At 47.7% G+C, this 15986-nt stretch overlaps 1 protein-coding gene across 3 annotated transcripts in view; it reads left to right on the top strand.

Annotated features, from left to right (window-relative positions):
• Nucleotides 1–6368: 6368 nt before the first annotated feature.
• LOC139055842 (F-box/LRR-repeat protein 20-like) overlaps nt 6369–15986 on the top strand; it is a 93845-nt gene continuing 84227 nt past the window's right edge. Inside the window, exons 1-2 of one of the 3 annotated variants that reach the window (XM_070533389.1) lie at nt 6369–7587; nt 15114–15285. In XM_070533389.1, coding sequence (XP_070389490.1) covers nt 6959–7587; nt 15114–15285 — 801 coding nt within the window. In that variant the 5' untranslated portion in view covers nt 6369–6958. The remainder of the gene's footprint in view (nt 7588–15113; nt 15286–15986) is intronic. The other 2 variants (XM_070533388.1, XM_070533390.1) reach the window with 2 other exon arrangements.

Genomic DNA, 15986 nt, shown 5'->3' with positions numbered 1-15986 from the left:
GTTCCGCCGTTTCCTCCTCCTCTCTACACGCCTCGCATACCAAATCTATCTCCTGGTATCTGGCTCGGTACGTTTTAGTCCTCAGTACACCTGTCCTGGCTTCGAACAACAATGAGCTTCCCTTAGAGTTATCGTAAATATTTTCTTTGGCTATTTCTTGCTTAAACGTCCTGTATGTCTCCAATGCCGATTTGGTTTGCATATCTGTACTCCACACACCCCTCTCTCCCTCCTTAACCTTTTTCTTGACAGATGATTCCTTACTTGAATTCCCCCGCTACTGCCCAAGTATTTGCTTGTCAATTTTCTAGTTCGCTTCCTCCACCTCGTGTCAACATTCCTCGTGTATAAGTAAATGAAAACCTTCCTAGCCCACCGAATTTCCCCCATTTTTCTCAATCGCTCCTCAAATGCTATCTTGCTACTAGCCTCTCTGCCCTCGAAAGAAGACCATGCCAGATCCCCCTGCACTCCAAGATTTGGTGTCTTGCCATGTGCTCCCAGAGCGAGCCTACGCACACCACGTTGCCTAATTTCCAACTGTTGCCGGGTCTCTGTTCTAATACATAGAACTGCATTGGCAAAAGTCAGGCCTGGTACCATTACCCCCTTCCATATCCCTCGCACTACCTCGTACCTATTGTAGTTCCACAGTGCCCTACTCTTCATAATCGCTGCACTTCTGTTACCTTTAGTCGTTAGATATTTTTCGTACTCTGTCAGATACTCAATGCCATTATTTATCCACACCTCAAGGTACTTGTATTTATCGACTATCTCCAGCGTGGCCTCCTGTATCTTATGCTCGCCGCAACTGTTATCATTAAAAATCATGACTGCTGATTTTTCTTTGCTAAACTTCAAGCCTAATCTGTCTCCTTTTGTACCACACATGTCCATTAATTCCTGCAGATCTTCTGCATTGTCAGCCATTAATACAATATCATCCGCGTACATCAGTCCTGGTAATGACTGTTCAATCAATTTTCCTTGCTTGAGAAATGATAGGTTGAAGCCGAGTCCGCTTTGCTGTATTTTGTCCTCTGAACCTTGAAGGCACAGCATAAACACCAGAGGTGACAATGGGCCCCCCTGCCTAAGCCCCCGCCGAATCATCACAGGCTCCGAAACCTGCTTTTCCCATTGTATAATCACCCGGTTACCTTTATAGATATCTTTTAAGAAATTGGTTACTCCATCTTGCACTCCTAAAGTTTCCAGAATGCCCCACAAGCCCTCTTGAAGTACACTGTCATAGGCTCCCTTGATGTCCAAAAAAGCCAGCCATAGGGGTCTGTGTTCCTTTTCAGCTATTTCAATGCACTGTGTTAGCGAGAACAGATTGTCTTCTAGCCTCCTATGCTTCCGGAACCCATTTTGTAGCTCTCCAAGTACCCCCTCGTTCTCTACCCATGCCTGCAGTCTGTCCTTTATAATCTGCATAACCACCCTGTAAACCACTGACGTCACTGTTATAGGCCGGTAGTTATTTATGTCAGCTTTGTCCCCCTTTCCCTTATATATCATTCTCATCCTACTTAGCCTCCATTCGTCAAGTACTTTACCATCCACTATAGCATTTTGCTCACCACCTCCCTCAATGCTTTCTTAGATTTCGGGCCCAATTTCTTTATTAACATAATTGGAATACCATCGGGGCCTGCCGATGTGCTACTTGGTACCCTCTTCTCCGCCCTTTCCCACTCTTTTTGTCCAAGCGAAAGCAGTGGGTTGACCGGGCTATCCCTCTCCGACGTACTGCATGTACCATTTGTCTGTTTTGTAAATTTTTCCCTCATCATGGTTCCTATATGCTCCATTGCCTCCTCTCCTTCTAACCGAGTACCTTGAGCTGTTACTATATACCTCTGCTCTAGGCTTGTCCTATTACCCAAGGAGTTCAGGTGTTGCCAGAATTTTCTAGCTGCCTGTTTAACTTTTTTATTGCTTATTTTTGACAGCCATTGGGACCCTTTTGTCTTGATTTTCTCGTTGATCAAATAAGATGCTTCCCTTTTGCATTTTATGTAGTTTACCCATTTCCTCTCTACTTCTGCTTCAGGTTCTCCCTTACTTTTGGAATACCTGTGTTCCCTGGAGGCTTCCTGACGTTTCTTTATGGCCTTCTTAACCTCTTCATCCCACCAGCTCTTCAGTTTTCGTATCCCTTGCCTTGTTTTCCTGACTCGCGCCTTACCTAGCTCACGCTCAAATAGTCTCATTAACTTTGGGTAAGTCCAATCAGTTTCAGTACACTCTGATATTTCCTCTTCAATTTGTTTGGCCGCTATTTCCACTTCGTCTTCTGAGTAAAAAATCACATCTGGCGTTTCCTCGCGCGTCGTTCGTGCTTTAGTTTCCCTCTTAAAACTCAACTTGATACGTTTGTGGTCGCTACCTATACTTCTGGAGCCCTGTTCATCTATAATCATGGCTCCTAATCTACGCACATCCTATGTGACATTAACGCATAATCTATTGTCGATTGTCGACCCCCTACCTCCCATGTTATGATCCCGTCACACTTTTCAGTCGAGTTACACACAACTAAGTTAAGCCTCTCACACATATCCAGCAGTATGTTACCTGTGGAGTCTGTGTGGCCATCCATATCTTCAACATGCGCATTCATGTCTCCTAATACAATTACTTCACATCCTTTTCCTAGCTCATTGATGTCCGCTGCTATACAGTCCAACATTTTTTTGTTTTCCTCTTTAGCATTTGATCCTGTCCAAAGGTATACAAAGCCTAGAAGTGTTTTCGCCCCTGCTACTTTTTCCTTCTAGCCATAAATGCTCCTTGCATTCCTGTTTGACCCTTTGGCAATTTGTATTTTTTATGAATGAATGCTCCAATTCCCCCACCCTTTCTGCTACCCTGCACTCTGTTGCAGTATTCCCATGCATAATCATGGTTACAAGGCGGTTGTTCCATGTCCCTAAGATGTGTCTCTACAAACCCATAAACCATTAAGTTCTCCTGCCTTAGTTGTTCTTCGATTTCCTCCCATTTTAGCCTATTTCTGCCACCTTGCATGTTAATGAACCCTATGTCTGACTTAATTTGGCTCTTGCGCTTATTCCTGTCACCTCTCCTACAGTACCGATGTTCGCGTGTTTGTGGCTCCTGCCTCGAATCGTCCACGCCTACACTGCTTCTTTCAGGGCGCTGGGTCCCCCTAAAAAAGCTGTTGCCTGGCGACCCATCCTGCCCCCTATCCTTTTGCCAGTGGCACAACTGTAGTGCATACCATCCTGCACAAAAGGCCGGAAGCCGGTTCCGTACACGTCCCTGTTGACCTCCATCACGCTGTACTCGAGTCGTCCGCTCAGACTCCTAATGACCCGATTGGCCTCAACCACCCTCCTTTCTACCTGGTAAGCCTGGCCCTGGACCTCTGGGATAGTGCATATGGGCAGGTTGCAAGTGCATAGGCGGCGCCCTGTCTTTCCGACCCCTAGCGCCATCTGACGAATAGTTGCGCGAATGTGGTAGGATAACTCACGGCGTCAGCAGCCCGCGCTGCGTGTTTGGCGTCCTGCCAAACGGTAGCGATGGCGCTAAACAGCGTGCCGATATTAATTTTAACCGGGTTTCGGGAATTACAAGATCTTCATAGCTTTTTTCGTGAAAAGAATTTAGAGAAAGCAAGTCGTCTATTTGAAGTGGGGCACGTCTACGACGTGAGGGAAGTGTTGAACTCGCACTAATCGGAAGTGACTGCTAGGTTTATTCCGCAAACGAAAAATAATGCACCAGCGAGATGCGTGAAGCTCAGCGTAAGTTACTTCGTTATCTACGGTGTGGACGCATGAAATTATAGGCGAAATTGATTCTTGAAGATCGGCGACAGCAGACAAATCCTAGCTGGGAGCTGCGATTGCCGTGCTGGCATCGCAGGGAAGTGCAAGGACGCCGCGGTAGTTTCCCTGTACATACAGGACGGCAAATATGAATCCAGAGGTATTCCAGAGGTACCAGAGGTATTCTAACGTTGCTCACCCCAAACACAGAAAAAAGGGGATGAACTTACCAGTTGTGTTAGACTACGCTGGGAAAATATTTTCGCCCAAGTTACTGGAAGTGCGATACTCTTATGTTGCGATTTTTTCAGTGCGTGCGAAGGAGGTTCCAATAAACCACGTTGTCAAAAATTTTCGTGATCTCATCTGCACCTTCGTTGATATGCTGGGCGCAGAGGGGCGTATGCCAGCTCAGCCGGCTTCAACCCCTCCTCAAATCTCTCAGCAAGCCCTAGCGCTGTTTGAATGGGAGAGGATTGGGAAAGAGTTCCACAGCTTTACTGCAGTACAGTGTGGGAACAAACCTCTTTGTTTGCTGCATATCCTAGTACGCACTGCAGGCAGTGGCGTAGCAACGGGGTGGGGGAGGGGGGGGGGGGTCCGAGGGGCCTGTGTGGGGGTGTCATATACGTCTGGAGACACACGGAAATTGTTGATAACCTCACCTTCCTCGAATAAACCCAGGGGAGGGGGGGAGGGGACAGAAGACCTACGGGCACCGGGTGCCAGACGACCTAGCTACGCCACTGACTGCAGGTGTCCCGTTGCTGCCATCATTGCTGTAAAAGCAAAGAATTCAGCGTTATAACGCACTTGACATAACGCCGGAACATAAAACAGCTTATGCCGTCTGACGAGCGCTATCCAGTGTTGACGCCGTTCTGCTTCATACGGTCGGCTTGGAAACCTGTAAAACTTTGTTCCTCGTGAGTTGGTGTACGTGCTGTTGCAGCCCACTGCTCAACAGCTCGGGTTGCACTTCGGCATTGCTCAGAAAAGGCAACAGCTACGCGCGAAACAGTCCACATACAGGCTTTCCGAACGCAAGCGGGCCGGTCGTATCCTGCCGGTTCCGCGCTCGCCGCCGCGAGGGGCGCCCTAGTAGGCGCGGGAACTACGTTCGCAACCTGCCTATGGTCACATGCACCCTCCCGGATGCCTCTCTAAGCTTACTCAGCCCAGTCTCAATGTGCCTCTCAAGGTCCTGGCTTCTCCCCTTAAGCACGTCATTGAGCCCAGAATGCATAATGACCAAGCTGTCGCTCTCCGTGCTGACCCCAACTACTTCCCGCGCCTTGGTCATTGCTTCCGCCATACCCTTGCCCGCTTGCACCTCCACCTGTACTCGCCCGTCCGCCTTCACTTTCGCCATCACGCCCTGTTCGACCCTCCCCACATTGGAGTCCCCTATCACCAGGACCCTTCTACGTGCAAACCGTTCGACTGCAGCCTGTGCCTGCTGCCCCTCCCTTTGCGCCCGCTGGCGCCCCTGTGGCTGCAGCGTCGCCTCACTCGGGGCGCGTTGTGCAGCTTCACTATAACTACGCCGTTTCACCGGCGGCGAGCTGACGACGGCTTGCTTTGGCTCCCTGCCTCCCACTTCACCTGTAGGGTCTACCCTACTTTCCGAGTTTTTGCCAACACCTTGTTGTCCTGACCCGACCTTCTCCGCTGCCCGCGTCTCCAGCGCGTCGAGCCGCCTTTCCAGTTCGGCGCTCCTTTCTTTTTCTGCCTCAAGCTCGGCCACGGTCCTTACTAACTGCGCGGCCTAGCTGGGCCGCCTCCACCTTGACAAAATTGTCAACTTTCGCCTGCAGTGCTACCTGCTTCTCCTGTTCCTCCCCCAGTTCTGCCTTAAGCTCGTCGAACTTAGCCGCCCAATTCCCTTCGAGTTTTTGGACGGCTTCCCTGACGCCCTCGCACGACCTGCTCGTGAAGCTAGACCCCTCCGCGTCTGCTAAATTCTGGAACTTAGTTTCGTCGAGGAAGCACCATCGTAGGCACTCGTCGCACTGCACTTGCTCCCCGTCCCCCGCGGCCTTCGCGTTCTTCGATTTCATCGCTAGGCCTACGTCCCGAGGCCCAACGAGGAAGTTCGCCAAATCACTCAAGCAAAGCCGACCTCGACCGCTATCCCAAACTAAAATAAAGAATTATCACTCCCTACCCCATGCAAGAACCTGAGGAGCTAGCTGAAAGAATTAACGAAGCCTATAGGTCCCTCCTACCAACTAGGTCCAACGGGGGGGCCGCCAGACCTAGACAAAGCCGGTGCGTTTGCTACTCTTACCAAGAATTCAAAATTTGCGCCCCTACTCTATGCAACAGAAAATACTTCAAAACACTAGCTAATAAAGATAAAAAGGTACTTAGCTACGAACGAAGTCGCTGAAGCCTCGACCACAGGAGCGTCCGTACCGCCGTCCGCACCGTCCGAACATAGAGGTCCGAACGCTGCATACCACTAAAGACCTTACATACCACAGCGCAGCAGCGCCAGATTTCCCTCTAGGTAATGTAGTGAGAAACTCTGTGGCGGTAGCAATACAAGCACCGGTGTAACGAGAGGAGGTGCAATCGGAAACCGAATATATGCGCAGAGTTCTTTATCATTTCTTTCTCTGTTTCGTTATTCTATGGTGCACGTCTGAAGTTCCAGTAGCTCGTGCTTCGATCTATGCCGGGAAACGCCTTTTGGAAAATTTGTAAGAATGCCGCCGTCCAAAATATCGCCGGATGCAGCATAAATCCTCAAAACCCCAGCGTAGCCTCAGAGAGGTGCGACGTCTCTTCCATAGGCTCTACTCCATGGCTGTGCACTGCACCAACGGAGCGCGCGCGCCCGCCCCGTGCCAAGTTACGCCAGAAAGCACGTGACAATTTATTTATGTCGCAGTTCTTTGATCTTTGGCGGTATTGCAACATTGTCAGTTCTTATTTAGACCCAGGGAACGACACATCTGTGCCACTGCGCGCCCGTCGTCGACCAGCAGAGTCGTGGAGTCGTCGATCAGCTGTAGCATGGCTGCAGGAAGTGACGGTCCGACGTACTGAGGGTGGCTTACCGTCGTCATGCATGTCCCTTTGGTATACGCCTCGTAAATTCTTGCCGCGATTTTCGGGAGTGATGACTAAAAGGCATTGCTGACGCAATGAACGCAGAAGTGCACAGCAGTGGTGTCAGCGGCAGTGATGTCGAATCGAAAAAATCGCCGGGCAGCTCCACCCACTTCGGCATCGAGTTCGAGGACTTGCCGTTGGAGCTTCAGCTACTGGTGTTCTCATACTTGACTCACTGCGAGCTCACTGTCGTCGCACGCGTGTCTAATTCGTTCCGCCGGCTCGCGTACGATCCATCGCTGTGGAAGCGCGTCGAAGTCGACGGTGACTGCGACGCGTCAAGCTTCGGGTCGCTCCTGGATCGAGCGCCGCTGCTCGAAGACATGACCATGCGTGCATCGCCGCACGTGCTCGAACTGGCGGCGCGCTCGTTTGCGGTACGCAGGCTGCGGCTCCTCGACGTTGGTTTCTCGGTGGGCGTGAACTGCGCTGCTGTGTCGGCGCTCGTCGATGCGTGCACGGAGCTTTCGCACCTCAACGCCGAAGGCTGCAAGGCCATGGACGACGCGGCCGTGACGGCGTTGTGCCGGCTACCCTACTTCGTGAGCCTCAACATTTCGCACTGCGGCTTGGTCACTGACGAGGCTATCGTGGCTTTGGCGCGCGGCTGCCCGCACCTGAGGTTCCTCAATGCCGACGGCATTCCCAGGATAACGGACAGGTATGCGCGGCTGCCGTTGCAAGACGACGTGCGCGCGGTCTAGCCTTACCTGCGCTGACGCACGTGATGAAAAAAGGAAAGGCATTTGGGTGCGTGCTGACGTGTTGTGCTCGGTCATAGATTCTGCATGTCACTGAGCAGTGGTAGTGCGTATGTGGGCGAAGACCATCGCATACACCAGCAGTAACTTCCTCGCACCACTAAACGTATTCTACGGCGGTCACGTCCGGCGATACTTTCTTACCCCGCCAACTTTGCACTTATTCTTTCCCGTCACACACCCGACACCCAATTGTCGCATTTGCCCTGTCCCGATAGCAGATCTCTCCCATATCATGTGGCAGTGCCCCATCAAAACTCCGCCCCCCCCCCCCCCCCCCGCACGCTCAAACCATTAATTAGTAACGAGGAGCCGTGGGAGACTGCCCTGCTCAGCTCCAATCGCACCCTACAGGACCAAGTCCTGGGGTGGGCTGAGAAGGTAGCGGAGGCCTACCCCGACTGGTAAACGGACGTCTAGTCACATAATGTGGTGTAGCCTGCTGTGACTGGAGTACATAGACCTACCTCTCTTCCCCCCGGCCCCTACCCTCTCTTAAAAGGGCAATAAAGTTCATTCATTCATCGCCTTTGCGTAACGAGTGTTCAACCAGCCAATCAGCGCATGCCTGACGGCAGCTGAAGCGATAGCACTGCCGAAAGTGATTACCATGACCTACTGGAACTCCAGACCTGCACAGATATCCAGCTTCTGTGGGAGCCGCTTGCGCCCATTCTTGTTCAACCGTTGGCCGTTGGTGTTGCTTTTATGACCTGTTTGTCTGTTACTCTACTTTTGACTTGGGCCAAGTTGCAATTAGAACGGCGGCTATTCTGTTGTAACGAATCGCTTGCATAGTTGATAATTTTTGCGAACACAGTGACAGCGATGTTACAAAGCTTTGATCAGTCATTTCGGTGCAAAAGTTAACTGCCCGAACATGAAAAATGTTAGTCCATCTAGTCCGCTGCTCCCTAAAACAGCGTAAAACAGCCGCTCCTAGTGCTTTTTCACGCAGTAACAAACCGCACAGATCTTTCACATTAAGTCACATTGTTTGTAGAGCTTGTAAAGTTCACAACAGTTTCGTTGTTTACATAATAAAGTTTGCTTCTGTGCTTTTTAGAAACTGGCAACCACCGTAACATTCGACGACAGAACGATTATCACTCCTATTAACTCCTAAACGTTGCCCATGAATATGTCGCAAGTTCAAAAAGAGAATTAGGCGTACAGTTTCACTGCATAGGTATCTTTCACACCACCGTTATGCAGGCGCCTTACCATGCAGGAAAGCTAGCTTTTGAAGTTCGGAAAGAGTTCCGTGACACAATAAAGCCTGCAGTGCAGCACTATTTAAAGCATTGCGATTGTTCTTGCGAGCTTTCAAATCGCCTAAATGTCGAGCAATATATTAAAAAATCTATGCTCACTTTTCCTTCAAACAGACTATCAATTTGTTGTACAAACCGGGCGCAGGAATTGTGAAAACGTTTACCCAATTCTCTGCCTTTCATTACGGCACATAGCAGTAAATCCTTATGTCATCTCAGACATTAGGCCATCTGCAGCCAACTCAGAAAGCTGGTTTATCGTATGAATCTTTTATGAATTTTTTTTCAGTCTCTTACTTACGGAGGCTAGGAAAGGGAGAGTTATGCCATCTAGCATGGCAGCTGCATGTGTGGCCGTTGTTTATCTTTCTTGCACCGCTCCTCCTCCTCCTCCTCTTACCTCATTATTCAAACACAAAACATTTGCAGATTGTGTTTTCTTTTTATATTTGTGATTTTCATTCATCACCAATACAAATGCTATGTGCTTCACAATATGGCTGCACGAGCGTTGTGACAGATTGCGGAAGCAGACGACAGTGAACAGGTTATAACTAGCACCACTCTATCCGTACATTCTGTCCATAGTGGCAAAATAGACCGGTGAACTAGACCAGGCGTGCTGGGCAAAGGACATCTTTGCAGGTCTGGAGTTCAGTGGGTCGTGGTGATCACTATCGCCTTAGCATGACGTAATGCTCAACCAGCCAATCAGCGCGCGCCTAACAGCGGAGGGAATAGTATTGCCAAAAGTGATTGTCGCAGAATACAAAAGGTGCTGCATATTTAGCAGTGTACGTTCGAAGAAAGATCTTGCACTCACCGCTGCACTGTTCTTGCTGAAGTTTAGCAGAAGATCGAGTGTTAGAGTCTACGTCGTTCAACGTGACACTTGCCACAGTTGGTTGCTTGGTTTTTCAGAAAAGGTGCTAACTTGCCTGCACTTATGAGGACTAGCTGCTGCTGTAATGGCACAAGCATAAGCTTGTGTTGCCACCTGCCGGCAGCTGCAGAAAGCAGCAATTTAGGGAGGGCAGTCACATGTTCCAGTAGTGGGCAACACGCAGCAAACCTCCCTGACTGGCTACAGATGCAACTTATGCTTGTGCTTATGCTTGTGCCGTCGCGGCAGCAGCTCGCATCCCCATAAGTGCAGCAAATTTGCACCTTTTTCTTAAAAACAAATCAAATCTTTGTTTCCACCATGTACGTTACAGATGGAGGACAGTGGGGAAAAAAGCTGCCAGTAGGTGGCGTGACGAGTCCGCAGCCCAAACCAGGCAATTAACTGTAGCAGCTGTTACTGAGCTTGGTGGCAAGTGTTACACTGAATAACGTGTACTCAAGCATGCAATCATTTTGCAAAATTTCAGTGCAGCTGTGCTGCTGTGCTGTGCTGCTGTGCTGTGCTGCTGTGCACTGTGCTGCAGTGCAACAGTGCAGCAGTGAGTGCAAAACCCTGCACATCAGTGCGTGCCTGACGGCCGAGGCGGTAGTATAGCTGAAAGTGATCATCGCAGAATATGTGGGACATATTCTGTGATACTATCGCCTCGGCTGTCAGGTACACACTGGTACACAGAGTAATATGGTAATAATTATATGGAATGGTAATACAGCGAAATATGCAGCACCCTGTGTATTGGCACTTAGTGATTGGCTGGTTGAGCAATACATGACACAAAGGTGATAGTATTGCAGAAAGTGATCATCACAAAATACATATGTCTCTTCAGCTGTTTTCAGCAGTCCCCATAGTGCGCAATTTCCTCGTTGTTTGATAACTCGCATTCTGGTTGACACTTCCCGAGATAATGTCATCCCCTGCACCATTTGGCCATCTTCCGGCCTCGGCAGAATGTAAAAGTGAACTGTAACTATTAGCTCTTTGTTTGTGGTGTTAACTTGCTGGCTTGCTGAATTGAAAGCAGTTTTTCACTGTGCATGTGCATATTTTGTGAGAGCAAGATTTACTCTGCTTTTGTTATTGTAGCATTGCATCTTGTTGGTGACTGATTATCTTTCCTGTGTAATGCAAAACATTACAATCGACTGCATGAAGAGCTTTTTTTCCCAAACAGTGTTGCATATAAAAATCTAATGTCAACTGAATGGCACTGCAGCAAAAATTGTTGGTTCTCATATGTTATGCTGCATAGTTCCTTACCATTCATTCATGGGCAAACTGTCTGACTGCATAGCTGTGACTTTTAATTAGTTTAAATTGTTCATTCTCTTTCTACTTTTGATCATCAAATGATTGCCCAGTAGTTAAGTAGTTGTGCAGCAATGCACAAAACTGTAGCATTGATTTCTAGTCAAAGTGACTGCAATGTAATTGGAGTGTGATGAAAAGACCCCAGCAGGACGCACCTCGCGATGACTGTCAGTGTTTATGCAATTAGCATTCACGCAATGTAGTGGCACATTGTAACCATTTCGTTGAAGATGCCTTTATCTAGAGTCTGTAGTGGTCATTCAGAGATTTGCATTACTTTTGCTGTTTCAGTTCTTTCCCTTAATACTGCCCATTGATCCTTGATGTCTCCTTAGCTTCTATATGGGCATTGCACAAACTTACACTGCGCACATTGCAGGGATGCGATTCTGTAGCAATGCCTTTTTCGATGCTATTCCTTTTCATGTTTCGTGAGAGTTGAGAGCCACACTCAGCCAGCATTGTCTATGGGATCAGCCGGCCGTGTACGGTGGATGCTTAGAATGGAATAGAATTGAGTGGAAGGCATCACTACAAAAACGCGACCGAGCTGTAGCCATAATGTATACAATTTATTAGCAAAAGTCTGAGGTGTTGATTGCCAAAATGCATGTTTAATGCACAGCCAATTAGCTAAAATATATAGTTGCACGCAGGAAGGGGAGACAACGAACACAAGTGCTTGCCCGTGTCTCCATTTCCTGTGTGTGCATATGATGTATTCTTCTCCGAGTGCTGCTGTGTTTTTGCGGCCAGGCAGGGTATCTTGCCACTTTTGTGGGCCAGTGACAGTGCAACCTATCTTGCTGTTTTCATCAGTTAATCCTGGCGATAATGCAGGCCAAAATTATGTGCCTCAGGGGCAACGAGGTATGCACCACTGGGTGGGTGCCACTGGGTTTGCTTTCCCTCTGCTGTCTTGCCCTTGTAAACATTCTGTTTTACTTATAGTAAATGTAAACACCACAGCATATAATCTCTACATAACTGTTTGTTACACAACAGTTACATTATTCATACAACAGTTCTGTACAAATCATGAATGCTTCGCATTATGTACATGTCATCTACAGTTGAGGCTACAGTTCTTGTTGTTGTTGCTAATTTCCTTCATCAGCTATGCAAGATCAAATGGCCCTACAGTTAGTCCCCCTTAAAGGGGCCCTGAAACACTTTGTGGATATAGTAAGAAATTATTGCCGATGTGTTAATGAGGTTCCTGTGTACATGCGAGCCAAATATTGTGCTGCATGCAGCAGGGAAATCACAATCCCCTGTCGAAAGCTGTAAAAATTGCTTGTTCCCTCCTTTGAACCGTTGTCATGCAGCGTAATCGCAAGCGGCTAAACCCACAACAGTTATTTACTGGTTTCGTTATTGCGAGGACATTCTCGTTAATACAGTTATCGCTCATTTTAGTTTTATTACAAATATGTTTGCGGCCTGAAAAAGACCGAAAAACCATGTCCTCTTTGCACTGCCAGTCTAGCCACAACAGTTCCTGTGCATTCTGCACGTGGCCTTCAAGATGAAAAGCGGAGCGAACATGCCGCTGTCACCACGCGGTGCCACCACAAGCCATTTTGCATTTAACCCTCGGACGGGGCTAGCAAGGCATTGCTCCCCTGAACCCCCTGTGTAGCTCCCCTGTCTAGCTTCCAGCGCGCTAGTGAAAGTGAAAGGAGACAAAGCCACTGATTACTCCAATAACTACGTCTAGCTTCACTTGTGCTTTAAGAATGAGAAAAATTTTTGCAGCAAGAGTCTCGTGAGGCAACGTAGTTTAATAGTGATCTCATTCTATGGTTAGTTAGAAAGATGTTTCAGGGCACCTTTAATTCACAGCCAGTTTTTGTAAGTGGAACTCAAATCTGTTGCCCCTGCTCCAGCCTATTGACGGACCTTTTAAAAGTATGTGCCAAATGGTCTCAATACTAGGCATCCATACTTAATTAAGGGGCTAGTCTGCATACACGCTTATGTACCACCAAGCTGGTGGTGATACACACTTTTCATTTGTAGGCACGCTACTTCACATGGTTTTGGGAGTGCTTTTGTCTTTGCTTGCCTTCCTGCCTGTCTTCAACTCGTGGGGCCGCCACTTAAAAAAAAAAAAAATTATTTATGAATACTGCTATCTTTTGTTGAGGTCATAGCAGAACGAACATTTTGTCACATAAAACAGGCATAAAATAAATACAAGGCTGGCCATTATTAAAAAGAAATAATTATACAAGCACGAAAAAATAAACCCATTAAGGACTTTTCAAATAAGTCCTTCTTACAATGTTGCTGAGCTTGTCCCTATCTGTAACTCATGTAGGTAATGGAGTAAGGGTGAGGGAATGATGTTACCGAGTTGCATAGCCTGTGGAAGATGTCAAAATACTAGAGGTATCTATGTGACACAGCCCTTTCAATAACTGAAAGAAAAATTTTACCCAGCTAGAAGCACACACAAGCACTGTGTCCACAAGCACTGTGTTGTCCACAAGCACTGTGTTGTCCACAAGCACTGTGTCATACACTTTAGTCCCACATGGGCTCTGTAAATAAATAAATTCATCTTCTCAGAAGCTTGATTATCTCAGTAGCCAGCACCTGTTTGAAGGCCATGTGTACTAGGAGCCTCACAATGAAAAATGTTCTTAGTTTATTCCAGAGAACAGAGTGGTTGAGTTGAATCTGAAGCAATGCCATATCGGCCAGAGTAGCACTCAAAAAACAATAAAACAATGATATGTTGTCTAGCTGCATAAAACTTGCTACCACATTCCTGCTCACACTTCTTCACCACTTCGGATAGCACTGCGAAATGAGATGCAATGTGTCTCTCATGTTACATATTTTGTGCTGATGTGACAATGACCGAGTCTAGCACAAACCTGAAATAGTCATAACGACTATGAAATTTCAACCTGCATTCTGTGGGAACAAATTGAAATGTCTTAACCACCAGGCCTTGCCGCCATGGGCTGTATCTTAGTACTCACTGTAGAAGGCTAAATAGACAGCTAAGTGGACAGTGGCCATCTTAAGTCTTATTACAATTGTGATGATAGCAGCAAAAGAGACAGCATCAAAGACAAAAACGATGCAGGCTTCTTTGCTGTCCAAGCAAGGTGGCGGCTGAGCAGAAAGCATGGAAACTCTACAGGAAAGTCACAGGAAAACACAGGCACTCTTTCTTATGTGCTTAATGTAAGCTACGATGTGGTTTTTTATAGCTTGACACACTCAAAGTGCAACAATATCACTAGCTTTTCATTGTTGGAGATGTCTTCCATATGGTTCCAGATGCCTGCCTTTACTTGGGCTCATACCTGTCTTCGTCAGAGTAGACAGTCTCCACTGTTGACCAGAATTGGAACACACCCTTAAACTAAGCTGATGATATATGGTTGGTAGTAGCACTCTGTTGTTGCCCATCTTCCTTGTGGTGACAATTCCGGGCACATGTTTATTTGTAATGTATTTTATGCTGTTATTTTCCCTGAGGGACCACAAACAAACAGAACCGGCAGTGATCTGTTCACTGCCCTTCCTGTATTAAGGGCTCATTCGTGCCGGTGACATTCAGAGGTTGCACGACCAAGTTGGTTGCAAAGTGACAACTCGCAAGTGTTCATAAATAGTCATTTTGGTTGAAAAGCAATCATCTGGGTCAGTAACTTGCTGCCTGATTTTTCAGTCTTGTGACTGTATTTGCAAACCTTTTGTTGATGAAGCTAGTTGGTGATGGTGGTGTCAGCAGTCATGATCATCGTCAATTGCTAGACATTTTGGTGCAGTGATGGGCAGATCGCATTTGCCTGTGTGAACATCGATCACCTCAAGCCACTTCATCGTCGCCAGTCATCATTGGTCAATCAACCTATATCAGTTGCCATTGTGAATGAGCCCTAAGGCTCGCCCTTTGCTTTGCTTGATGCAGGGCGGTGTGTGAGCTGGGCCAGCGCCTGGGACCCCAACTCATCTCGTTGGAGCTGGATGGGGAGGAGTTGACGGATGCTTCGTTTGAGGCTCTGCGCATCTGCAAACGGCTGCGCACCTTGGGTGTTAGCTATGCTGAGAACCTCTCGGACGCCAGCCTTGCCTGCATCCAGGTCAGAAGCTTTCTTTTTTTTTTTCCTTTTCCTTCATATTAAAAAAAAAAAAAGTTTGTGTGTGTGCATATCTGAGCTCCTTTAAGTATAGGGAAGAATTTTCTGGGTCAAACCACTAAAGTTTGTTCTGCATCAGTGAGGGCAAGTCGTGCTTAGCAAAGAAAATATTGACACGTGTACTTGTTTCTATTTATCGCGCGACACGTTTCGCCACCTAACAAATGTTATCGTACAGCGCAGGACGCGCCTGCATGTATCGGAAGTTTCTGGAATGTTATCGATGCTTCCATCCGCTGTCTGTGACCAAGCCTTGTGTAATCTGATCGCATGTGTGCGTGACGCGAATAATGTAGAACTTTGTAGAAGGCACGCGGGTCCCAGTGATTACTCTGGAACATTCGACGACTGATGTATAAAAGTGGACGCGCTTGACCCGCTGATCATATTTTCGACGATCGCCGACCGTGTTCGCCGCTATCGCTCTGCTATAAGTGTAGCCTGTTTTTGTGGGCACAGGTTCACCCAATAAAAGTTAGTTTGTCTTTCACAGTATTGCTACTGTGTTCTTAACGTCACCACCACGTGACATCTGGTGGAGGTGCTTTTCGTTCATGTACCGGACACATCCAAACCTGGACCGCAAAGACAACACCAACGTAGTCCTGGACCATCGAGCAAGCCGCCATCTTCAACAACTGCCC

The sequence above is a fragment of the Dermacentor albipictus genome, chromosome 2 (assembly GCF_038994185.2).
Source record: "Dermacentor albipictus isolate Rhodes 1998 colony chromosome 2, USDA_Dalb.pri_finalv2, whole genome shotgun sequence".
Classification (NCBI taxonomy): domain Eukaryota; kingdom Metazoa; phylum Arthropoda; class Arachnida; order Ixodida; family Ixodidae; genus Dermacentor; species Dermacentor albipictus.
The sequence above is the reverse complement of the archived record's forward strand: the minus strand, read 5'-3'. Positions and strand labels throughout refer to the sequence as shown.